At 35.1% G+C, this 24,915-nt stretch overlaps 2 protein-coding genes and 1 pseudogene across 2 annotated transcripts; all 3 read left to right on the forward strand.

Moving 5' to 3' along the window:
• Positions 1-634: 634 nt before the first annotated feature.
• LOC132164556 (uncharacterized) lies at positions 635-5,690 on the forward strand. Its single transcript, XM_059575089.1, has 11 exons — positions 635-929; positions 1,123-1,153; positions 1,260-1,408; positions 1,695-1,786; positions 1,887-1,894; positions 2,000-2,071; positions 2,307-2,474; positions 2,861-2,956; positions 3,713-3,835; positions 5,189-5,320; positions 5,435-5,690. The coding sequence occupies exons 1-11, from the start codon at positions 910-912 to the stop codon at positions 5,438-5,440; spliced, it is 897 nt and encodes a 298-aa protein (XP_059431072.1). The 5' UTR covers positions 635-909; the 3' UTR covers positions 5,441-5,690.
• A 3,238-nt stretch (positions 5,691-8,928) lies between these two features.
• Positions 8,929-19,038, forward strand: LOC132164144 (uncharacterized; annotated as a pseudogene).
• Positions 19,039-20,202: 1,164 nt separating this feature from the next.
• Positions 20,203-23,421, forward strand: LOC132164093 (tRNA-splicing endonuclease subunit Sen2-1-like). Its single transcript, XM_059574513.1, has 3 exons — positions 20,203-20,402; positions 22,242-22,975; positions 23,095-23,421. The coding sequence occupies exons 2-3, from the start codon at positions 22,248-22,250 to the stop codon at positions 23,267-23,269; spliced, it is 903 nt and encodes a 300-aa protein (XP_059430496.1). The 5' UTR covers positions 20,203-20,402; positions 22,242-22,247; the 3' UTR covers positions 23,270-23,421.
• Positions 23,422-24,915: the final 1,494 nt, after the last annotated feature.

Consider the following 24,915-nt stretch of genomic DNA (forward strand, 5'->3'; position numbering starts at 1 on the left):
GATATGACGGCAACCACTTTAAAAAAAAAAAAAAAAAGTAAATGAGGGTGAAATATAACATTACTTTTTATTTAAATTAAAACATTTATTGAGTGGGATGAAAAAGCTCACACAGAGTATATTATAAATATTTGGAAAAACTTCAGTTTAGCCTCCTAAACTTCCATGTGATTTGACAAAACCTCTCACCCTTAAATTTTGTATAAAATTCTAACTTTATCCTTAATTTCAAAATTTTTTTTAATTTAAAAAAAAAACGAAAATTAGGGATATTTTATTTTTTATTATTATTTTTTTTTAACGGCTAAAATTGACGGAGGGGTTCACATTGAGAGCAATTAAAAATTTAGGGATCCAAATTGAGAGATTTAAAAATTTAAAAATTTGTCAAATCGCGTGGAGATTCATGAGATTAAAGTGAAGTTTTCTTAAATATTTTTAAAAAGCAATAATTAAAATTTAAAATAGAGGAAAATATAACTTTTTAATTAAAATGGGGACGAAAATCTTATTGCTCTTTCGGCTAAATTGTTTGAAGTCGTTTGGCGGTGCCGTCTGAGGAGGACGCGGTCCAAATGAAGAGTAAGAAAGCAAAATGTCAAATCGACGCATTGAATGGACCTCAACCATTTGCACAGAAAAAGAAAGAGAAAGAACCTTAACGTTTACGCCTACGCATCGTTGTCCATCTTTCTCAGACCGACCCACGAGCCACGAAAAAGCAGATCACCAGCCATTCCGCAAGAGCATATTCATTCGTAGTTTCCACTTGCTTCCTATTTTCTCTCTCCTGCTCTCTCTTTGGTTCCGCTGGGTTCAATTCTGTCTGCTCTTGAAGCTACACGCCGTTTCAGTCGTATCTCACTGCAACCCGAACCCGATTGACACAGTTGAAGGAATCTCCCGGAGATGGTTCTGATCAAGGAATTGTATCCTTCTGTTTTGCTGTTTTCCCATTGGCTGACTTCAGGAAATAGAAAAGAAAATTAAACAAATTTTATGGTTTTTGAAATGAAACTGTTTTTTTTTTTTTTTTGGTTTTTTTTTCTGTATTATTTTCTTCATACTGTTTTTATTGGGTTTCCTTAGCTGATAACTTTCTCGATGGGGGATATTTTGAAGTCGGATTGTGATGCCCATGTCGTTGGAAGAGGTAAAACAGGACAATGGTTTAAAATTTTTGAGACAGAAACACCCCATTTCGGTTCTGACAGGACTGTGTTGTTTTCTTTTTTTCCCCACAATTGTTTTGTTTGCAGTATGAGACAGCGCAGATGTATATGGTCAGGAAGATGCAGCAGCAGAACACGACTGGTACTGAAGGAATTGAAGTGCTTGAGAGCAGACCCTTCGAAGATGGTGTGCATGGAAAGGGTCAATACACTTCTAAAGTTTATCGTCTACAAAGGTAATCATATAATAATGATAACTTTTATATAATGAAATGGAAAGAAGTTGTTTAAATACACAAGTGTTTGTAAAAGGGGTAAAGTGGGCAATTAGAATCAATATGATGACTTTGATTCTAGTGCTCAAGTGCTTGAAAGAGCACCTACTTGGTGGCCTTTGTTTTACTTAGTTTTATTATTTCTGTTTAAGTAGATCATTTCTAGAAAATTGTTGGCTGTGAATAAAATTTCATCTTATTTAAGTGGCAGTTATTATGATCTCTTAATATTGAAATCTTTCTGCAGTAAAGTGCCTGCTTGGCTTACAAAATTTGCACCGGCACATGCTCTCAACATGCAAGAGGAAGCCTGGAACGCATACCCAAGATGCAAATCAGGTTTGCCATGTCCTCTTTTGCTTCACTCTATGTGTTTGTATTTATACTTCTATTGATGTCTTTTTGGTTTTTATCTGAAAATGGATGCTGCATTACTCAGTACTGAAGGTATAATTGTTCTCTTTCCCAATCAAATTTCAGTTCCAAAAATATTACTGGGCAGTTGTTACAGTTCACAGTAATAACATGTTCATTGGTTTTGCTTTTGTGCAGTGCACATACTTTACCAAGTTTCAGTTAACCATTGAAACCGTTCATAGGGCTGACAATGGGCACTCAGAAAATGTTAGTTTCTTTGAATCTCTCTATTGGCTTTTTTGACTGAAATAGTAAAAATCCTTAGCTTTATCATTATGTTAGCAAGTTCATCACATTCTATTCTACCTTTCTTTTTCTTGTTGATTTCTTTGGCCTCTTGTAGCAATTGCGTGGGTTTAAATTGTTCATCAAGCAATTGCATTCTATTCTACTTTTTTGTTGGTTTTTTCGGTCTCTCTCAACTGTGAAGCTGACAAACCAGGTGCATGGTTTAAGCAAAGAACAGCTGGCAGCCAGGCAGGTCGAATATATTGATATAGCTTTTCCAGGAAGTGATTGTTGGAGTCACTTAGTTGGAAGGTGCAGTTTAGACTTTTCTAAATTCAAATCCGCAAGAACTGGCCGTGGTCCACTTCTGAAGCGTTGGCAGGTTGGAATTTCCTTGCATAAATTTATTTTTGTTAATGAAATTTATTTGAAGTGCATAGTCCTGATTCTTTTGTTTCCATTCTTCGAAGGGCTTTTTCTCACTTTTTACCTCTTTATTCTCTGTTCGGGCAGAGTTCCCAGATCCCTTACCTCACTTCACACAAAGCTCAAATTTTTGTCTCTAAAATGAACCATTTTCTATATGCTTTTTTTAGTCATTCATCCTTACACAATTATATTTGCTTTTGGCTATAAATATCTTATGGATATATATATTTTTTGTTTTTCTTTCTAAAATATTGAAGTGCACCTTCTGATTTGCATGTTTCTCAAATGGTCATGCAAAACTAGTTTGTTTTTTTTAATGATGGTGAAATTCATTTACAGGAAAGGTCTGATCCAGTTATGACTGCATACAAATTGGTGACAATTGATGCACCATATTGGGGTTTTGGTCGTCGGCTTGAACTGGCTCTGCTAGCGGTACTATCTCTTTGACTTCAAAGATTCTTAATGTATTACTTTGACTACAAATTATCTGGCAATCCCAATAGTCGATATTTGTTGGGCTGACTTGCCAAATGAAATACAGATTCCATTAAGTAGACGCCAACCAGATTTTGAGCATCAATGCTTTAAATTTTCACTGCAAATATAAATTTGCAGTTGGATTATAACATAAGTCAATAATCAATGTTTGGATGCTGAATCGTTACTTTTTGTGCACTATTAATTATTTTGTTTACATAATTAGTGAAGGAAACTTAGGTATAAGAAAAGGGAATTAAAAAATTCAAGAAAACCCATTCTAATGCTCATGGTACATTGCAGAGCTTTATCAGATTCTAATCCCTATTCCCTGCATGTTCTCTATTCTATGTTTTTATTTTTATTTTTCCAAATCCCTTGGGTAAAAAAGGGGAATAGGAGTAGAAAGGACTGAGATAAGAAAGTTTTAAAACAGGACAAAGTTTTGTTCTATAACAATGACATGTGTCCCTTGAGTATGTGAAAAGCCTTTAAAACTGCTTGAATTTAAGAAAAAAGGATAAAGATGAAAGAACAAGAAGAATGGATAATTAGAAAGAGAAGAAAAAATTTTGGTTACCTTTGTTTACTATTACTATATTGTTGCTTGAACAATGATTAAATTACTATATCTTTCAATCTCCACTCAAAAGAAAAATATTAACATGTCTTCTTTTTCTTTTCTTTTTTTAAAAATCAAAAAATACATAGGGTGAAAGGGCTCTTTTCTTGGAAAGTCATCGTCATTGTTTTGGTTGGATTGATGAATGGTATGGGATGACTGTGCAACAAATGTTTGAACTCGTGCAACAAAGCGACTCTACGTTAAATGAGGTAAGAAGATTCCAAACTTCCGAAAACTCATTGGTAGGATTTTGATGGAATCAGTAAATAAATGCATGAATTGCAGTTCTCCATTTAAGTATTAGACATGGAAGTTGATAGCTTTAGTAGCAAAGCATAATTGCGCTTCCGAGGCCAAAGAGTATATGTATGTGTGTTTATATGGTGTGTGCGCGTATACATATGCAAATTTTCCTGAACTCACCATTTGGAGAGATTTTTGTTTTTGGATGTGAAGTCACCATTCCCTTTTTCATGTTTGAGGATGGAATTTATATTGGTTATCTTGTGCAATCTTTATTTTCCATATTTGCTCATGTTAGCACTAGTTTTTGTTAGTTTAACTGGACAAACATAGTATATTGTGTAGCATCTTGTAGATTAGCAGAATGGATGAATTGTCCTAGCCATTAAAAATCTACAATAAAAAAAGAAAAAGAGAAAATAAAAGAAAAGGAAAGCGGCCTAGGTCAAGTAAGAGCTCCTAGTTTCTTCAATTCTTGTTGAATCACTGAGTCAGTGTATCAAATAAACATCAAATTTGAAAATATTGAATGACGAGGCAGAATCTTGCTATATTGCTTCATTTTTATATGTTAATAGTTGGTATCTGTTTGTTCCTACCCTGTACACTTGGGTGTTTATTTGCAGTCATTTAAGCACTTAAAAAGATGGAATCTTTCATTTTTTCTCCCCATATTGGCATTTATAATGCACCGATTACATTCTTTAATCATCAGAAAGGGATTTGTTACAAAATAAAGGTGAAGTTAATGTTATATTAGAAGTCACCATGACGAACATTCATGAAATCAGTTCATAAATTCTCTACATGATCAAGATATTGCACTTTATGTGAATTAGATTTAGTTTCTGATGTGATGCTCATAAAAAAGGAAAGAAAAAAAGGGTAGGTTCTTAAAACAGAACCTGAACCTCCTTCAAATATATGTTTGGGAATAAACTCCTAACCACCATTGAAACTGAAAGGATTCCTACAATTTACAGACGATTTCTACAACAATTGAGAGACCCAACTAAAATACTACTACAATCTACTCAGGAGTTAGCCAGAAAGATGGACTTCTAATAAAAGTATCATAGGACTGAAACATCATGCACTTGGGTTCTGCAGGCTTCCAGGATGGAAATTGACAAAATAATTCTGAAACTTTCTGTTTTTGTTAACAAAAACAATCTTAGCTTCCATTATCACTGCCCCAGAACATATCTCTGGTTTTTGTTTGACTGAAGAATTAGCTGCCTGTTTCTGCTTTTGCTGCTACAATTTTTTTGAAATTTTAGATAATTCAGTTTTCATATACTTCCTGTGCTTTAAAGCAGAGACTCGTCAAGCCAGCTCTAATGATGAGCATCGATCATTTCAATGGGGGAGCACATGATAGTGAAGACATTTGTGGCAAGAACTCTGACCTTCATTCTCAACAGCATGCACATGCCATTGATACTCGAAGTGTAAGCTAATTTTTGCTGTTTATATATTTGCATAGTAAATGTGACCAATAGAGTAGACAGCAAAACAACATATATTATCTGATATTGGAATTATTGTTCCATTTGAACCTAAAGGGGTAGCATAGCACAGGAGTTGGAGACCACAGCTTGTAAAGTGAAGGTCAAGGATTGATGCTTTCTCTTTGTGGCTACTACAGAAAACAAAGGAAAACGAAAATTCATTTGCTTTTTCCCCTTTACCATGGGAAAGTATTGTAACAAAACAAAGAAAAAAAAATGCATATGAGCTTGTAGAAGCAATCCGGATACTCATATTATTGTTGACATCCTAATTATGACCACATTATTTTACTGAAATTCGTTGAAATTACTCGTTTTTGTGCAATTTTCTTCATGTTTTTTGATATCATGACAATTGATGGAAAGGGTCCAAAATCATCAGGTAATACCTGTGGCTAGCATGGTTAGATGCTAGGATCCCCATTGTTAGATGCAAAAATAAAAAATAAAAAGAAAAAGGGAATACTTTAAAAAATCAATCCTCTTGAACTTTCACGAAATTATTTCTCGAAATTTATAAACTCTTAATTAAAATTTAAATGTATTAAATTTTCAATTTGTTTTAATTACCTTAGTTTGTTAGAATTTTGTTAAAATTCTCAAAATACTTTTTTTAAAAAAATTATAAAAAATTTTAAAGATTTAGACATTTATTTTTTATTAAAAAAAAAAAAAACATATTTGCAATATTTTTGCAACTTCTTTGCAATATTTTTTAAAAAAATATTTTTTATAAAAGAAATATAAGGGTATTCCGAGAATTTTGACAAGACTAACATATTCAACGGAAAATCTAACGAAATGAAATAATTGAAAGTTTAATATCTTTAAGAGTTTTTAAACTTATCCTTGGGAGTTTTTAAACTTTGAGTCGTTAAAAGACGACAATGAATGTATCTTGACGAATCTTGTTCATATGGAGAGGATCCGATTGGATGGACTCTGACACCCCTTAATTATATTTTATAATTTCTAAAAAGATACCCACTAAAATGAGGGGAGCGACTACCCTCCAATTGGAAACCTTTTCATTTTCTTTTCATTTTTAAATGGGAGCATTAAAAAAAAAAAAAAAAAAAAGTACCCAATAGCTTAAACAATGCGTCACTCATTTCTCAAATAACTTTATTAACGTTAAGTTAACGTTACGTCAACGTTATTTACAACTTACAACATTGTCATTCAATAGAACCAAAAAGTACCTCCATTTTTTTATTGAGTGCAATTTCCATGAGTGGTGGCACCAAAGAGAGTATGTGTGACACCAATCAGAAGTTGCGACTTAAGTTTATTATATCAAATTTAAGAGCAATGATTTATATAACACTGGCGCGCATGAACAGTCATGCACACCAGTGTTATAATTTTTTTTTATTATTTAATTATATTTTATAATTAAGTAACACTGGCATGCATGACTGTTCATGCACGCCAGTGTTATATATATATCACTAGCCCAAATTTAATCTTAGGAAAAAAAAACACAATCACACCTGATGATATTAAATCTGAGTTAAAAAATTAATTAATTTTTTTTTTAAAGAAAAAAACAAAATTAGAAGGGCAACCACCCAAGTGGAAAAGGAAAAGCCACTCCAGAGGGAGGTGGGGACAACTTGCTACCACCCCACCCCTAGGCCATGGGGGTGGGCACGTGGCCACCCCCTCATATGTGGCCAAGGTAGCTCCTCTCATTTGGATGGCTGTAAATTTCTCTTGATTTTTTTGTTTTAAAAACAAGGTGATTTTGTGCACCAACCTTATTGAGGTCGGTGCACAAAGGTTGTTTTCAAACCCTATTTCCACATAATTTTAAAGCTATTTAAGAACATAAATGGTGTTTTCAAACAGTAACATAATTGAACTTGTATTTTTAAAACATTATTTCATCTAAAATCATAGAAAACGTGATTTCATACAAAATCTCATGTAAAACATGATTTCAGTTGAAATCATCATTGCTTTCTATTAATATTTCACAAATAACTTATTAATATATGTTTAGACTATTATATTCCATGTAATAATATTACAACATGATGTATAATTATAATAAGGGAAATATTACGTGTTCTCCTGGTCTTATCTGAATATTATTTGAAAAAAAAAAAAAAAAAAAAGTTGCCCTTATTTCTCTCATCTGTTTATAAAAAATAATATCTATTTATAACTAAAAGAATACTATAAGAACACCTAACATTTTCCTCATTAAAAAAAAAAAAAAAAAAAGGAAAAACTTAACTTGTCACTATTGATTTTTCGTCACTTTTGCAATTATACTCTTAAAAATTTAAAAATTGTCAATTTAAGATTATCATGTTTCAGAAGTTTGCAATAAGTGAAATCTCAAAAAATAACCCTAAAATTTTTATAAAATTACAAAAGTACCTTGAATTTGAACGGAGATATTTTGGAAATTTCACTTACTTTGTTAGGATTTAATGTTGAATTTGGACTGGAGTAGGGGTGTAAACCCGGTCCGATTTCTCGGTTTTTGGCCAAAACTGGGAACCGGAACCGGAACCGGGACCCCGGTCTGGGGTCCCGGTTACCGGCCGGTTCCGGTTTTACTCGGTCCGGTAACCGGTTTTTGAAGAAAATTGATTTTTGGGCTTATTTTAGGTATTGAGCCTAAAATAAGCCAATTTTTTTTCATAAGTTGGCTCATTTTTTTAAAAAAAATATATAATAGTCTTTTTGTCTAAATTAAAGAGGCTTTGTTGTGATTGTTCTAAATAATTAAAAAATAAACCTAGAAAAGCCCAAAAATCCTAAAAAATCAATGTTATATATATATATTAAAAACTATTCATAGAGATTATCCTAAGCGTAAAAAAATTAAAAAATATTAATATATATAATATGTATAAGGTTTATATTTTATTTAATAATATATATATTATTAAATAAAATATAAACCCGGTTTCGGTATTCCCGGTAAAAATCAGGTACTGAAACCGGGGTACCTGGTTTTTGAATTTTTCAAACCGGAACTGGAACCAAGTCCCCGGTTTCCCGGTTTTCCGGTTCCGGTTCCGGTTTTCCGATAATTTTTGACACCCCTAGACTGGAGGGTTGACTTTGCAAACTTCTAAAAGATGGTAAATCTAAATTGACACTTTTTAAAGTTTAAGGGTATGATTACAAAAGTAATAAAGTAGTCCTCAAGGAGTAGCTCAATCAGCTGAGGACCACGCCTTATTTAGCAGAGGTCACTAGTTTGAATCTCCCTCCTCCTCTTATGTGAACATGAAAAAAAAAAAAAAAAAAAAAACCATTTAAAGGCTAAAGCCATCTATGAATTAATGAGTTTGATATTGGACCCCATTTGGTTCATGTGCCACGAAAAGGTGGGCCTGACGTTATAGGCTGTTCAAAGTAAATGGGCCCCCGTATATCCTTCCTTCAAACTTCAAAGTTCAAACGGTTAATTCCAGGAAATTTCGGTCCATTCTGAAACGCCTAAACCCGCACGTTTACCCAGCCTACTAACGGTCCAAACGAGGCAGTCGTGGACCGGCGGACGACTTGACGTCGACGCTAACGCAATAATTGATGTTTAGGCGCGCTTTTACTACCACGCGTTGTTTCTACAATAGCATATTCCTCGTATTTCTTCCGTATCTCCCGGAGCATCCTCTCTATATTCTCCTCTCTTTCGTCTTCCTCAACTCAGTCTACATTTCAAGCTGGCCCTCACTGCCTCACTGGAATCTACGAGAAATGGTTCAGATCAAGGAATTGTATCCTTTTCAGAAATATTGGTTCTTTTCGCTTATGATTCGTAGCTTTAAAAAAACTTTAATTCTTTTTATTTATTTATTTAGTTTGCATTACTAACCAAATTAAAGATGAGTTGGTTTTTTTTTTACCCATTCAGATGAAATTCTCATGCGGTGGTTTCTGAGCTTTCTTTGTTTGATTTGTGGGGCTTCAAACAAATGAGTGAGTTTGAGACCCAATATGTCTAAAAGTGTTTTTAAATTTTTTTTAAACAAAAATTTTATTTTTGAACCCGACCATATTGCTTATATTCCTTTGCTTAGCTTTAAAATTCGAAATTGTTTCAGCTCCAAGTAGTTCTACAATGTTGTGTTTGGGACATCTATGTAGATATGGTTCACTCAATGTGTTTGTTTTGTGCTAGTTTTATGAGGTAGGACTTGGTTTGTGCTTCATAGGAGCTATGAAAGAGTGCTATTTTCAATTTCTTTGTGCAATTTTCATTAGAGGAAGCTGTTCTTTTTGGAGGTTTTCCTTAACCTGTTACTTTTCTATTGGGGAACTTCTGTGAAGTCGGATTGTCATGCCCATGTCGTTGGAAGAGGTAAAAGCAAGAAAATATGTCTTAGATTTTGATGATTTACGAAATGTGTGTGATTATAAAATACCCCATTTAATTTCTACAGGGATTCTGAGTTTTGTCTCTAAACTACATGTTTGCAATGCAGTATCAGGTGGCACATATGTACGTGGTCATGAAGATGTCGCAACAGCACACGACTGGTGAAGAAGGGATAGAAGTCTTAGAGAATAAACCCTTTGAAGATAATGTACTTGGAAAGGGTCGATACACTAATAAAAGTTATCGTCTACAAAGGTAATTGAGAAGGGCAATGAATGTTGTGGTAGAATGAAATTGTTTTGAATTGGCATTTGAAAGCTGTGCATCTGTTCTTTGAGACCCTTTATTAACTAGAAAGTTAGCAATATTTCCTTAAAATTTTAACTGCTTTATTGCCTGTCCATTGAGAAAGTTGGACTGTTTTGACTGCATTTTATGGGCTGAAAAGTTATAAGAGACCATCATCAGTAGGGCAATAATGGTGCAGTCTTTGACAAGGTGTTCACTTTACTTGCGAGTAATATGATTATGACTGCAACTTAGAACACTTGATATAATCCATTGCAAATTTACATGAGCTTCTTGTGTCAAATTTTCATGCTACCCTCCCATTTTTGGGTTAGTATAATGATAGGCTTGGAGAAGTATTACAAAAAGAAAATATGTTAGTAAATAGAAAAAGTCTCCACATGGGGCTGAAGAAATACCACAACACACAAGATAAGTTCTTCTCAACCCACTTGATAAGCAAGAATTGGTTATAAAACGTAGAACAACAACAACAGTTACTAATGGCTACTACCACCAATGCATACCACTAACACTAATAACCCATTAACACAGATAACTACCCTCCACCTCCTCTATTACAACTTCCAGGAGCATACACACGTTGTGGTGACCAGTTATGCAAGCCTATCATTCGCTGCCCCTTTGGCTGGAACCTTGTCCCCAAGGTTCATGCTTGCCGCTCTAACACTCCTTTGGTCACCATGGCCTTCCAGAGTTGGTTGTTCTCAATGAAAAAGAGATGAGGTGTACGGCATTTATGCCTCGGAGTAAACATTCACTGCAATTGAAACATAACCATTTTTAACGCCTCTTCTGCATCTTTCTTTACCGAGGAAACGATACGAGGGTTAGGTGATGTTGCTGTATCACTATCTGGCATGTGAACTGCCCTCCGTACATTCGACTCATTTAGTTGATGTTGTCGTACAAATCTCTCATCCTACATTTGGGACAACTCAATGGTTTCCAAAGGGACTTGTGGCTATCTCTGTCTTCAAGCCTGCAAGGAAAGTTCCAATGAGAGCCTTCCATGGCCATCCAATAAGCCTATTAGCCAGCCTAGAAAACTCTCTTTGATATTCGCATAGCGTCCCATGTTGTTTGATGCATGGGACCAAATCAGGCCTCTAGTTCTCTTTCAAACACATCCCAAGTGACCACCAAACCTTCCTCCTTGTGCACTCGTTGCAACCACTGCCACTACTAATTAGCTTCTCCTTCGTGGTGGAAAGAAGCAAGGATAACCTGTTGATCTGCCGTTGTTCCCTGATACTCAAAGAACTGCTCCACCCAATTGAGCCACACCAACAGATCGTTCCCTAAATATCGGGGGAAGTCCATCTTCATATACTTTTGCAGTGCGGCATGGGAGCTAGAATCATCCGTATGACCCAAGGATTGCATCAATGATTCGGGTTCAGTTAAGGATGATGAGGGCTTCTCGTGTTTACTATTATTATTCCTAAGAATTCCTGTATTTCCTTCAACAATGCCTCCATTCCCAACAATGTTCTTCTTGCAATGTCTTTGGCCACTCTACCTCATCTTGCTCTAAACAGAGCACACAAGCTTATGTTCAGCCTAGCTTAGACAATACAGAGGAGGAATGGATTGAAGAAAGCAGAGGAAAGGAAATGAGGTGATGGCCAATCCTCTTCTTTCAGACAATTTGGCTTCCTCGCCATGTTGATGGGCACCTTGACCGCTGCTTGGAGTGGGGTAGCATAAGTCGTTTCCAGTGAAGGAGTGAGTGGTTCTTGAGGATGTGCCATCTCGAGGACTGAGATGTTGTCCTTCGAGGTACCTGCGAATGCTTATGGATGGAAACTCGCCTTTCGGTAAGCTCCGGTCTAACTAGTTTCTTCTTGCTTCCCTATCAACTGACTGGGTAAGGCACGCAATCTCAAACGTCAAAATCTCTTCTTATCTAATATTCGAAGGACATGTTGATCTGTCTTTATCTACCAGGTAGCCTCATCTTTCCCCCCTCCCCAGATCCAAAATCTTCGAGGAGGAGGAAAGATAAGTCCAATATTGGTGCTCTGCACCTCAACTTCCAGTTGACGAATAGCTTCACGAACCTCCTGCACATCCACTTCTACTTCTCAATACACTCCTTATTGTTAGCATGCTATGATACCAAATGATAGGCTCGGAGAATATTACAACAAGAAAATATGTAAGAAAATAGAAAGAGTCTGCACTTGGGGTTGGAGAAATACCACAGTACACAAGATAAGTTCTTCTCTACCCACTTGATGAGCAAGAACTGGTTATAAAACGTAGAACAACAACAACAATTACTAATAGTTACTACCACTAACATTAATAACCCATTAACACAGATAACTACCCTCCACCTCTTCTATTACAACTTCCACGAGCAGACCCACGTTGTGGTGACTGGTTGTGTGAGCCTATCAATGACCAGCAGAACTGGTAATGTAATCAATATGATGACTTTGATTCTAATTGTCATAATTGCTATCACAACACTGAAACATCAGCTACATCTTGCATGTTTTGGTGGGTTACATCTTTTTTTTTTGGGGGGGGGGGGTTTATTTTTCTCTTAATTTTTAAGTTAATTTCTGTTAAGTTGTGGATATGAACTTACTCTTATGATGTTTACACTTTCTTACTCTTGCAGCAAAGTCCCTACTTGGCTTACTACTTTTGCACCAGCAGATGCTCTCATCATGCAAGAGGAAGCCTGGAATGCATTCCCAAGATGCAAATCAGGTGTGCAGTGTTGTCATGATACTTTGTTTAATATGTTCCTTTCAGAACTTACATTAATACATTTTTTTTGCTAATTTGCAAATGGATGCAACATTGCCCAGTAATGAAGGTAAAAACTATCCCCAATTAACTCTCCATTGAATAAATACTCGTGGGTGTATTTATAGTGAGAGCATACTTATTTGTATTGCATTTTTGCAGTGCCCATATTTTCCCAGGTTTCAATTAACCATTGAGACTATTCATAGGCCTGACAATGGGCAGTCAGAAAATGTAAGTTTCACTTTTTCTTTGACCAAGTTAATTCAATTCCATATCTATTGTATATGTTAGGAATTGCATGTCTTTAACCGTGTTTTTAAAATCGGATGAATTGTATTATGAATTGTTTGATTCAAATTGAATCAATCATGAAAGGTTCCAAATTCGAAGAGACTCGTTGGTTGTACGATTTCATGGTTGCGAATCCATTTGAATTGGTGAACTGTCACAGATCATGCACTAATTTGCTTTATGATTACCCACGTATAATTTTTTTTAATGTTTTGTTTGCCTTTCTCAAAAGCTGTCCAAACATCTTTTTAAGCTTATCTATGCAAACAAAAGCCATCCATGAGCTCTCTTTTTTTCCTTCCACTCCATCCATTTTTCTTTTTGTTATTTTCCTCATCCAAAATATTTTTTTACCGTAGCTTTTCTTTTATTCTTCAACATAGAGGAAGAAGTCCTCTCTGGGATTGAAGGTAAGGTCTTTTTTTTTTTTTTTTCTGTAACTTTTTATTATTGTTTATTTTTCTGTTCTCCATATTGGAATTTTGTGGAGAGCCCATTTATTTTCAGTTTGCGACTGTTACATTCTATTGGATAACTTTTTATCATGCAAACTTACTTTTAGATCATGTATTCTATTCCATCAAGATGATAAAAATGATAAGAAAAAAGATTATTCGCATTATATTAATGTTTTGTCACTTTTCATTGTGGTCCATTTGAATGTAATTTCTTACTTAAAATTATGTGATAACTTGCTACATTGCAGATGTTGTAAATATATTGTCATTTGGCTTATTTAGTTAGATTTCTTAAATATTACTGTACTAGGGATGATAAATTTGCTCATTAATTTAAAATGTTCTAAGTTTGAAGCAAATTCTATATGTGTGTGTGTGTGTGTTTGTTTATATTGTTATACGGTTCAAATACACGAAATAGAAAGATGATAAATTGATTCACGGGACAATTCATGTTCTGAAAACTATGGCTCCAAGTTTTTGTACAAATATAGTTAGCATTTCTCTACCTCTCCTCTGCTATTTGCTTTTTTGGCCTTTTTCAACTGTGTTATGAAAAACTAGGTGCATGATCTAAGTGAAGAACAATTGGCAGCCAGGGAAGTGGAATATATTGATATAGCTTCTTCTGAAAAGAATTATTGGAGTTATCTAGTTGGAAATAACAATGATGACTTCACCAAATTCAAATCATCGAGAACGGGCCATGGTCCACTTTTGGAGGGATGGCAGGTTGGAATTCCCCTTACATGTAGTTTAATCTTGTAACATGCATTTTTATGGATGTCTTGACTCGAGGAACTTGGCTTGTATTCCTTCAATTATTATGTCCTTTCTTAATGCCATTTTAGCCTGTCATGCTGTTTAACTTAATGAACCATAAGACACACAAGGAAACCACAAATCAAGCAACGACTAATACCAATAAGAAAACCAAATCAAATCAAACACCAAGCAAAATGAAGTCAAGCAACTGCTAACAAATCAAGAAAGGAAACCAAATATTTGCTCTTTTATTTCTTTCTATTTTGTAACCTCAAAACAATTGTATATAAGTCTGATGAATATCAATGGAATCTTGATCTTCAACCTCTGCAACTCAAGCCACTAGCACCCCAATCCCAACCCAACTCCAAATGTTTCCAATTTCCCTCACCTCTGTCATTGCCAAGCGCACCAAAGGGAATTTCCTTGTGTAATGAGCCCAAGTAGAACCCTACCTCCAGGGACTTGATCCAGCTTTGTCGATGGGTCTGCCACCCCGCCACATCCAAATACTTTCACTGCTGCGGATGGCTCTCTCATTGTCGCCGTCAATCTAGAGACCCTTCAATGGGTTCAACAGGATCAATTGATCCTTAGTATGCTCATGTCGTCAATCTCTGAAGAGATTCTGCCACAAGTTCTTGGTTCCAAAACCGCTCATGACTTATGGACTACCCTTGAAAAATAGTTCACCACCTCCAGAGCCCGAACCCTCAGCCACCTTTACCAGCTCGCCACCCCCAAGAAAAGGGGTTCCTCTATCACCGAATATTTCCAAAATCTCAAAGAAATTTCCACCACCCTTGCTACCACAGGCCAACCACTAAATGATGTCGAATTCATCTCCTACCTCCTCGTCCTCGTCAGTATGTGTCCTTAATATCAAACACCAATCAAAATGAAATCAAGCAATGCTAGCAAATCAAGAAAGGAAACCAAATATTTCCTCTTGCATTTCTTCCTATTTTGTAACCTCAAAACACTTGTATATAAGTCTAATGAATATAAATGAGAAATCGTGAAACAGAACATTCTCAATACCTCTACATAACTCTCTTTCTCTCTCTTTAATGCTTTTTGTAGGAATTCTCCCATTGTCTCCTGTTGTTGTCTTGTAGCTTTCCCTTTCAAAGAAAAGTCACATTCTCTCTCTCTCTCTCTCTCTCTCTCTCTCCACTTTTAGGCATTGCCCCCACTCACGTACGCCATGTTATACAAGGCTTAAATTATTGTAATAAGGCATGTAGGAACCGTTTTTCACTTTTTAAGTAACTAGTTATTCAACCTCACTCTACTGCTTCCATCTCATAAAATAGTCCGCATCTTCCTTTTTGGATGTCTCAAAAAATTTGTCTAAGCTAAAAATGGGAGAACCAGTATAAAGCTAAGTAGGTGAAAGCATTTGTTACTATTTTCTTAAAACTTGTGCATTTGACATGGAGACTATTTTACGACATAGAGAGAGTATAACATTTACTTTTGGCTATCACTATCAAATATCTTGCAAAACAACTATGGTGCACTGTCTGATTTGCGTGTTTTTTAAATCTGTGACAAAAGACTTTGTGATTTAGTCATGAAATTCATTTGCAGAATAGATGTGATCCTGTTGTGACGGCATATAAGTTGGTAACAGTTGATGCACCATACTGGGGCTTTGGATACCGACTTGAACAAGCTCTAATAGCGGTAACACTCCTTTTCAACAATTCTTGAGATATTACTTCCAATATGAATTATTTGGCGAAAACAAATGTCCAAAACTTCACCAAATGTCCAAAACTTTTATGTTTGTTTTGCCTAATGAAATTGCATATTTCATCAGTAAGTCAAGGCAGATATCAGCATTACTCAAAGTAGATTTTAAGTTCCAATTGAAAGTTACATTTGCAGTTGGATTACATCTTATGGTCAAGAATCGATGTCTATATGCTCAATTTAAATTTTTGTGTGATCGTGCTTTTACCTTTAAAAAATCAGCATTTAAAACTTATTTACAAGACCAACCAAAAAGGCAAGAAAATTGTGTTTAGTCTCTGTCGGTGCATTAAGGAGGAAGTATCACAAGGCTGGACATTATGAAGTACCTTTCACTTTTCAAAAAGAAAATAGTGCTTCATTTGCAGTTTTGAACTTCATTCAGTTTTCGTCAATTTCCTAGATGTAGTAGGCTGGCTTTTAGTTAATTCTTTTTGAGCTACGGTCAGATGGCTTCTATGGATGTTGAGTTTGTAAGATAACACCTGTTGAAGTAACAAACTAATCCTGGTTTAATCATTAGAAGGATGTCAAACATCTCCGTGTTTCACATGTTCAATGCCATCCAGTTATTAAGATCCTGCTAGTGCAGTGGTTGACGCCGCTCTGTATGTATGGAAAACATAGTTCATGCGTACCTGGGCTTTGTCCGATTTTGCTAATCTTCTCTAATAATCTATTTACTTATCAAAAAGGAAAAAGTTCTGGATTATATGAGGAACTTGATTGGGAAGGTATATGTGTTTTCTTGCAAAAATACTCATGAGTAGGCAAATTTTCTTAAGCCTAAAGACAGGGTGACCATATAAAGGAGCAAATCTTGGAGAGATTGAATGGTGTTTGAATGGACGATAAGTGGGAAAAAAAATTGTACATGGAATGAGAAGGAAAACCTTGGACTTCCTTTTATTGACTAGCACCACAGCATTGGATGAACAACAATCAAAATTTCTATACTAAACAGAATGTACAGCTAAATGATTAACCTCATCTCTTCTTGTTAGCTTAAACTTTGAGAATAAATGGTGATTTAACTTAATATCATAGCAGAAATCCTGAGTTCGAACCCTATCTCCATCATTCTCTTCTTATTTCAATTAAATATTTCTCATGTTAAACCTCACTTATTAAGGAAGAGTTTGGCCTGACACGTGAGAGAAGTGTTAGAATATAAATTAAATAAATAAATTCATCACTCTCTATTAGCTTAAGTTTTTTGGATAAATGGTTATTTAACTCATTTTATATGTTTAAGTTTTTACATATTTTCTTTGTTTCTTTTTGGAGTATAGATTATTATGCCCAGATTTTTCTTATATAAGATAAATAAAAAGTACATTATATCTTCCCTTACCCCCCAAAACCGGAAAATCTTATTAATGATTTTTTATGCTTCTGGTAGGGTGAAAGAGCTGTTTTTTTGGAAAGTCATCGTAACTGTTTTAGTTGGATTGATGAATGGTATGGGATGACAGTGCAACAAGTACGTGAACTTGAACAACAAAGCCATTCTACATTAAATGAGGTAAGGGAACTTCCAAAACTCGTTCGTAGAAATTTGATATGATTTGTGATAATATGGTTGAATTGCAGCATCTCTGTATGAGGATTTTGTGAGGCCTTTTTCCTTTGGATATTAAGTCACCTTCTTTCTTTATTTTTTTAATAGAATGATTAAATTTGATGGGTTGTTATAGAATTCATGTTTCATATATTCTTCCATGTTAGTGTTTCTTGTTACCAGTTGGTTTATAGTTTTTCCTTGTACATTTTGGTGTTTGTTATGGGTAACTAGACACTTCATGATAACGTTCATGATTTGATTTGTCAAAATGCCTAATTCCCCATCTTCATGTTCTACTTCATATGTGTTGGACCACTTTCTGATCCCATGAAACACAAAATGGGGCCATGTAAAGTACAATGCAATGAAATACATACATTTCCATGAGAGACCAGCACATTCCTCCAATGATGGCACTCCATTTTGTTCTCTTTGGACATTTTTGCCAGAAGATGATTTATAGCAAAGAAATAAAACAAATAATATAGATCATTACATTCAAAGGAGGCTCTTACTTATTCACTATGAATTTGTGGATAATCTCAAAATTTTATCTGTATACACCATACAATTGGTGTCTTCTCGAATTGGTTCGTCTTTAAACACATTTCTTGGTGCATACATGCTCCTCAGAATTGCAGGTTTGCGGGATATGACAAGCGGCAATTTAATCTTGATAACTGTTTTTTAATCGTACTTGTAAAACGCATCTTTGTTTCCTGCTATCAACTGGTTACATGTCTAACTGTTGATTTGCATGCATGCGCTCGCACGCATACGAACGTTCCTTGTGCGTGTGTATGCATCTATAGTATTTAAAAATCTGCTTTCTATTTTCTAAGATGATTCAACTCTTAGTGACTTGCATCCTGTGCTCAAAAACAGAAACTTGGCAAGCCAACATTGACTTCAAGTATGGAAGATTAGTCAGGGTAATTTCCCTTGATGGTGAAGACATTTATAGCAGGAGCTCACATAGATATTACATTAGCAGCGTGGGCTGCCTCTGATATGCAAAAGCTTAGTCTAAGTTCTCCTCGTCATATATATGCAATGCAACCGCTTCACTACAACAAGCATTACCAAAATAAATGAAAACTATTTCATTTATTTATAGCAGCTAACATATTCAATCCTCAGAATTGTGTATTTTTTCTGGTATTGTAATAACTATTTCATTTTATTACCCTTTTAATATTGAAAACTATTTATTAGATTTCGGCAGCTAGTTAGACATCATATTTTATTAAGATGATAATTGTAACACCCCGATCCCATATTAATAATTGTGTCGAATTTGCAAGCACTTAAGCTCGCTGTATTGTGAGTTTGTGATCACACTATTTGCTGGAAATTAGCTTTTGTCCGATTTCCATCAATTTCATTTCCATAAGATTTTCTTGACACCTCAGAGGCAGTAGTATTTATTGGATTGTAGCTATTGCATGGCCTGGTGACAAAGAGCTTACCGGTTACTTTTAGCAATTTGTGCTTCCTTTCTGCCTAAAATTTTCTGATTCTTTCTAAAAAGCATTTACAAACGAAATATACTGAAACAACTTGGAGTGACAAAATATACAGTTGCCGCCTATTGATCACCGCTGAACTGTTATTGACCACTTACCGACTTTTGGCAGTCGGTGGAATTCAAACTATTTCCTTGAGATGTTTTATTTTAAACATAAATTACTACGAGATAAATAAAAATACAAAAAAATTGAACTTTCTAATAATATTTTTCTTTGAATTTTTCAGTACTGTTGTGATACTAATTTCAACAATTTCACCCTACGCTAATTACCTAAACACAACCCCAGTGATAAAAAGCTATAAGAGATTTTTTTTTTTTTTTTTTTTGATATGTCCACGCAAGGGAAGGGGGAGAGGGGATTCGAACTAGTAACCTCTGCTTCATGAGACGTAGTTCACAGTCGATTGAGCTACTTTTTAGAGACAGTTATAAGGGATATTATAGCGTGTTGAAGGATTAAGGGATATTAAAATATTTGTGATTAGACAAATTAGTTTTACTCATTTAATGTGATTTTGTGGTAAAAAGTGGAGAGCAAAATTTTGGGTCCCAATGACAAATAATCTTTCTTTATAAGCTTGAAAAACGGTTTGAATTTGGCTTATATACTATAAAATAAATAAATAAATAAATAATGAAATAAAATAAACTATAAGAAATTTTTTGTAATATTTTCAATAGTCTAGATTTAATTTTAGTATTTATTTTTTATATAAAAATGAAATTAAATTTGGACCATTGCAAAAATTACACAAAATCTCTTGTAGAATTCATTGTTTAATCAATAAGGGGTTGGGCTATTACTATTGGAATTCCCTGTACAAAGGTGCCGGAATTGCTAAGAGCCTAGGATCCAAATTTGGGCTACTGCGGTTCCTTGTCATTAAAAGAAAGAACAAAAAGAAAATGAGTCCATGGTTGGCATTTCGTTAACAAAATGGGCCATCTGGGCTTGGGCTCACTTTCAGTTTCGGGCCAAACGGGGCATTCTCGGCGTAAAAGAGGCCGGTCCATTTGATTTTTTGTTTTCAAACTAGCTTACAAACTCTGCAACGACAACTGCAGCACATCTTCTCTTTCTTCTCAGTTCTCACCTCCCACCTGATTTCACCGCCACCGGCTGACCTCACCGCCGCCGCCTCCCAGCCCACTCCACGCCGCCCACGAAAGAAGACGCTGCCCAGCCAGAAAGCCCCGCCGACGCCGTTCACCCCACCGTTGCTGCTCCACTACCAGTAAGTTCTTGCGTTTATTCTCCCTCTCTACTCTCTCTCTCTTTAGAAATGGGGAAATCGTTTTGGGACTTCTGGGTTCCTGAGAAAATCATGTGGGATTTCTTGGTTCCTCAACCCGCAACCTCAAACTTTTGTGGGATTTCTTGATTTCTCTCCCCTGCGTATCACGACTCCTTGCTCTCATGACATTTTCGCACTCTGTTTGGCATATATACATAGTTGATGCCGTTGGGCGGCGGCCGTAGGGTCAGCCGGTGGCGGTGAAATCAGGTGAGGTGAGAAGAAGAGAAAAAAGAGAAAAAGATGCGTTTAGTAGATTTGGATGTAATATGGTGGAGTGTTTGCTTTTTTTCTTCTTTTTTTTTTTTTCCTTTAAGCTGAGATGTCAATCTCTCATTGGGTGCTACAACTTCATTGAAGTTATTCTCAAGTTTCTAAAGACAAGTTGGCGGCTTCTAAAAGAACTGGTGGTGATATGTGGTTTGGAAAATTCAGTTTAGGCTAATTATTTATGCAGATCATAACTGATCAAGAGAAGAAATCACATCACTCCTGATCTGAAAAGATCCTTTGGACTAGTAGACCTTTTGGAGGACAAGATTTTTGTTGATGGGGATGTGGAGATGAATTCAATTTCCAGAACTAATTAACAAAATGTTTCTCAAGTAGAAGTGTCTTATGATTGAAAAATGGTTTGAAGGATCCTAAAATTTCGAATTTTTTAGTACTTAAAAGACTGTTGCGACTCGTATCTTTGATTTATGTTTGAGAGGAACATGTTTGTTCTATATTATATAAGATTTTTAGAAATTTCCCATTCAAACCTGTAGAAATCATGTAACATGTAAAGCACAATATACATAGGTAAAAAGTAGTAGTTTCTTGTAGGAAGGATGAAGATCTTACTGGACTTGTTATGATCTTTGGATATATGTGGTTAGATTCAGTTTGCGGGTGCAAAATGTGGAGGGAGAGGAATGCTCTAAAGGAAAAATAATTTCTAAGGGAAGAGGAATGGATTACCATAAGAATATACCTTCCAACTACCCTAAGAATAAAGAAATAATAAAAAAGAGTATTTAAATCAAGTAGAGAAAGATTTAGAGAGCTTAATGTGGGGTGTTTTTAGGAAGTGGCTTGCTTAATGTGGGTTTTAGTTAAGATTTAGCTAAAGAATAGCTAATTCACTAGGAGTTATAAGCAAAAAATTTGCATATTTTTTCGTCAGCAACTGTAAAACGACCCTGTTTCATTGTGCTTTTGCTTCGCTTCTCAGTCTCTTCAGGTTGCAACGGTGAAATTTCTTCTTCTTCTTATTATTATGATTATTAATTGAAGTTGTATTCTCAAACTCATATAATGTTCTTTGAAATTTCGAATATGAGAGTTATTTCGGATTTGTTGTTGTAGCATGTGCTTGCAACTTGTGGGGATTTGCACTACGTATGTCCACTGTTTGATCAAATGCCACTGAGGAATGTTGCTTTACGGAGTCCATTCTTTTAGCTTAAGAATGTATAAGAGCACTAAATACAGTATACCAAGGCCATTGTTGTTCAAAAATCTGTTAGCATAGTCGGTGAAAATGTTTCATTTTAGCATGCCCATTTGTTCCAAAATGTGCTTAAAGCTTTTCCTTATACGCACCCACGCACACCCATGTATAGATATATTGGTAAAAAGGCCTTCTTGTGTTATGTGGTCGTTGAATGAGCAAAAGCTTCACACTTTTTGCCATTACTAGTATTATTATTTTGGAAAGCTCCAAAGTGTAAGTTGTTTTAGCCATAACTGAGAGAGCATGGAGTCTAAACTTTTGTAAGTTTAATATTTTTGCAGGATTAAATGGAGCCAAGATGGAAAGGAAAGGGCTTAAAAGCTAAAGCTCTTGCAGAGCCCATGTCAAAGATAGTGTCACAGCTTCAGTCTTCTCTAATTCAATCAGATGCTCATGGACTTCTTGCTGGCTGCAGTGTACTTATAGAAGTTGAATCAGAACAAACTGATCTTCTCAATCGTGCGTGCTTTGGAGGACGTATTATTACAGCTGAAAAGGATAAGGATTTGTTTCAGCTGGGTTTAGAAGAAGCCTTTTACCTATGCTATTCGTTGAAGTGCCTCAAGATTGTAGGTGATGATAATTGTTCAAAGAATGATGTAGAGCTATGGCAGTGCATGATATCCAAAAAACCGACTTTCCCTGATTTCTACAAGGCTTATTCTCATCTTCGAATGAAAAATTGGGTTGTGAAATCGGGTTCTAATTATGGTGTGGACTTCGTTGCCTACCGTCACCATCCATCTCTGGTCCATTCTGAATATGCTGTGCTTGTTTTGTCAGAAGGAGAGGGCGAAATAAATGGCCGATTGAGGTTGTGGTCTGATCTCCATTGCACAACTCGAGTTAGTCGAGGTGTTGTGAAGACGCTTTTAGTTCTTAAGATCAATAAAAATGGTAATGGTGCTGCTTCTCCATCATATTTGGAGAAATACACTGTTGTAGAGCGCACAGTCACAAGATGGCATCCAGAACAATGCCGTGAAGATCATATGATAGTTGAAAAGAGAACCAAGTAAGTTTAGTTTCCAAACTACATGGACATAATAATTTCATATTTTCAACTCATAAAATGGATCTTCTTCTCGTTTTATAGTATTTGGAATTAATCTTACTCCTAATATATTGATGCAGGAAACTAGAAACTCCTGGAAAAGCGAGTTTAAAGCCAAAATTTATTCAAAACCATGATGTAAAATTGAAGCAGGGCCTAGTTGGAACCATTCGGAATCTTAGTCTAGTTAGGATTAGTCTATTTTTTGTGTCTATTTCCGTAATAGTAAGCTGTTGCCTGATGGATTTGTTTTAATTAGATTTTCTCGAGTTAAATTTATTGAAATGGGTTGCACCAAGGCCCCTGAGTTGTATTTATCCTTGCTCACTAGTGGAAGTTCCTGGCTCTCCCCTTATCCCTGAGTTGCTATTTATCCTCATTAAATGTTTTTTTCTCTTTCTTTTTTCCGCTTGGTGTTGCATTCTTCATTTTATTTTCAAGTTATGTTAAGCTTTGATTTGGAAGGAATTACATACGCTGAAATGCAACATCTGAATTGTGAGAGATGTCATTAAGGTGGTTGGTTCTGGAGTGTCTGAAAATTTTAAGGGAAGCATTTGTCAAATGAATAGGGTGTTAAGGAATGTAAGATATACATTTGTCAAGTTTTTTTTTTTTTTTTTTTTCCTATGGAAATTTAGGTTCAAGATGTAGGCTACACCTTTCTCAGTTATGTCTAGGAAACATAGGAAGTGGGATTTGCCATGGGGACAAAGTTTACAAGTAACAGAAGCTCCATGCTACAAAGGACACCTTTTCTTTCAGGGAAGCATACTTCCTTTTTATCAAAATAATAAGTTACTTGCTGTACCTTTCAAGCAAATAAATAGGTCAATGCAGAGGAATACTTTGAAGAAAGAGTTGATGAGAGAACTCGAAAGGAATAGGATCCTCTCCATTTCATTTCATACGGAGAATATTTATTTTATAATCAGGATTTAAAGTCTGTATATTTAACGGTGATGTACACGATGTTATATTATTTAATTTTTTTTTAATAGACATGCCAACATTAATATTATATACACTGTTAGATGCACTAACTTTAAATCGTGACTATAAAATATAAAGTGATGCGCTTTCACCCAAACAAGCTTGCTCTTGGTGGATTTATGGGGACAAGTATCTTCTCTCTCAGTGCTACAATTGAGAAACTCTCATTTAAGAATGTGTTATATTGTTTTTATTTTCAAAAATAAAATTACAGGAAATTGCATTTGAATGTATAATTCATCTAATGAAAGTTCATGGGCATGATTTTGGTGTCACGTGAATAAAGCATTGGGCTGTTTTTGTTGTTTCATTCCAAAACATGCACATAAAGAAAGGATAAAGTTTTCCTCCAAAGTGGGTTAGGTGAATTTTTTTCAACATAGTCTATAAAAGTAATATGTGTCTTTCAAACATATGAGATACATATGTTTTTTTAATAGTAGGGACAAAGTTGAAATAAATTTTATTAAAAAAACATGTGCATTTCACATATTATTAAAAAAATGGACACATGTCACTTTTATAAATTAAGTTGAAAAAAAATTCTTCCAACCCAGCTTGAAGGAAAACTTTGTCTAAAAAGAAATCATGTTATCTTAAATCTGAGTCCTCATCTGGCTTGTTTTTCTTCGTAGCAATTTTATACGTAACTTCAACTGGGTATCCATTGATAATTGATGAGTTGAATTTTAATTATCCCTCTTTCCCTCTCTCTCTCTCTCTCTCTCTCTTCCTTTTACTTTTCCTTTTCCTTTTCCTTTTCTTTCCTTTTACTTCATGAATTTTGTATGCACTATCTCATCTTTTCATGTAGGAAAAAATGTAATTCAATTAGAGCATGATCTATTAGAATCGATAATTTTTTATACGATTTGCGAATCCAACACGAATTCAACATAAAATTAAAA

This window comes from Corylus avellana, chromosome ca10, assembly GCF_901000735.1.
Source record: "Corylus avellana chromosome ca10, CavTom2PMs-1.0".
In the NCBI taxonomy this organism is placed as follows: domain Eukaryota; kingdom Viridiplantae; phylum Streptophyta; class Magnoliopsida; order Fagales; family Betulaceae; genus Corylus; species Corylus avellana.

Coding starts and splice junctions, on each gene's coding strand:
- LOC132164556 (XM_059575089.1), top strand. CDS start 910: ATGGTTCTGATCAAGGAATT. Junction 1,154..1,259: donor TGCCCATGTCGTTGGAAGAG/GTAAAACAGGAC, acceptor TTTTGTTTGCAG/TATGAGACAGCGCAGATGTA. Junction 2,957..3,712: donor TTGAACTGGCTCTGCTAGCG/GTACTATCTCTT, acceptor AAAAATACATAG/GGTGAAAGGGCTCTTTTCTT.
- LOC132164093 (XM_059574513.1), top strand. CDS start 22,248: ATGGAGCCAAGATGGAAAGGAAAGGGCTTAAAAGCTAAAGCTCTTGCA. Junction 22,976..23,094: donor ATAGTTGAAAAGAGAACCAA/GTAAGTTTAGTT, acceptor ATATTGATGCAG/GAAACTAGAAACTCCTGGAA.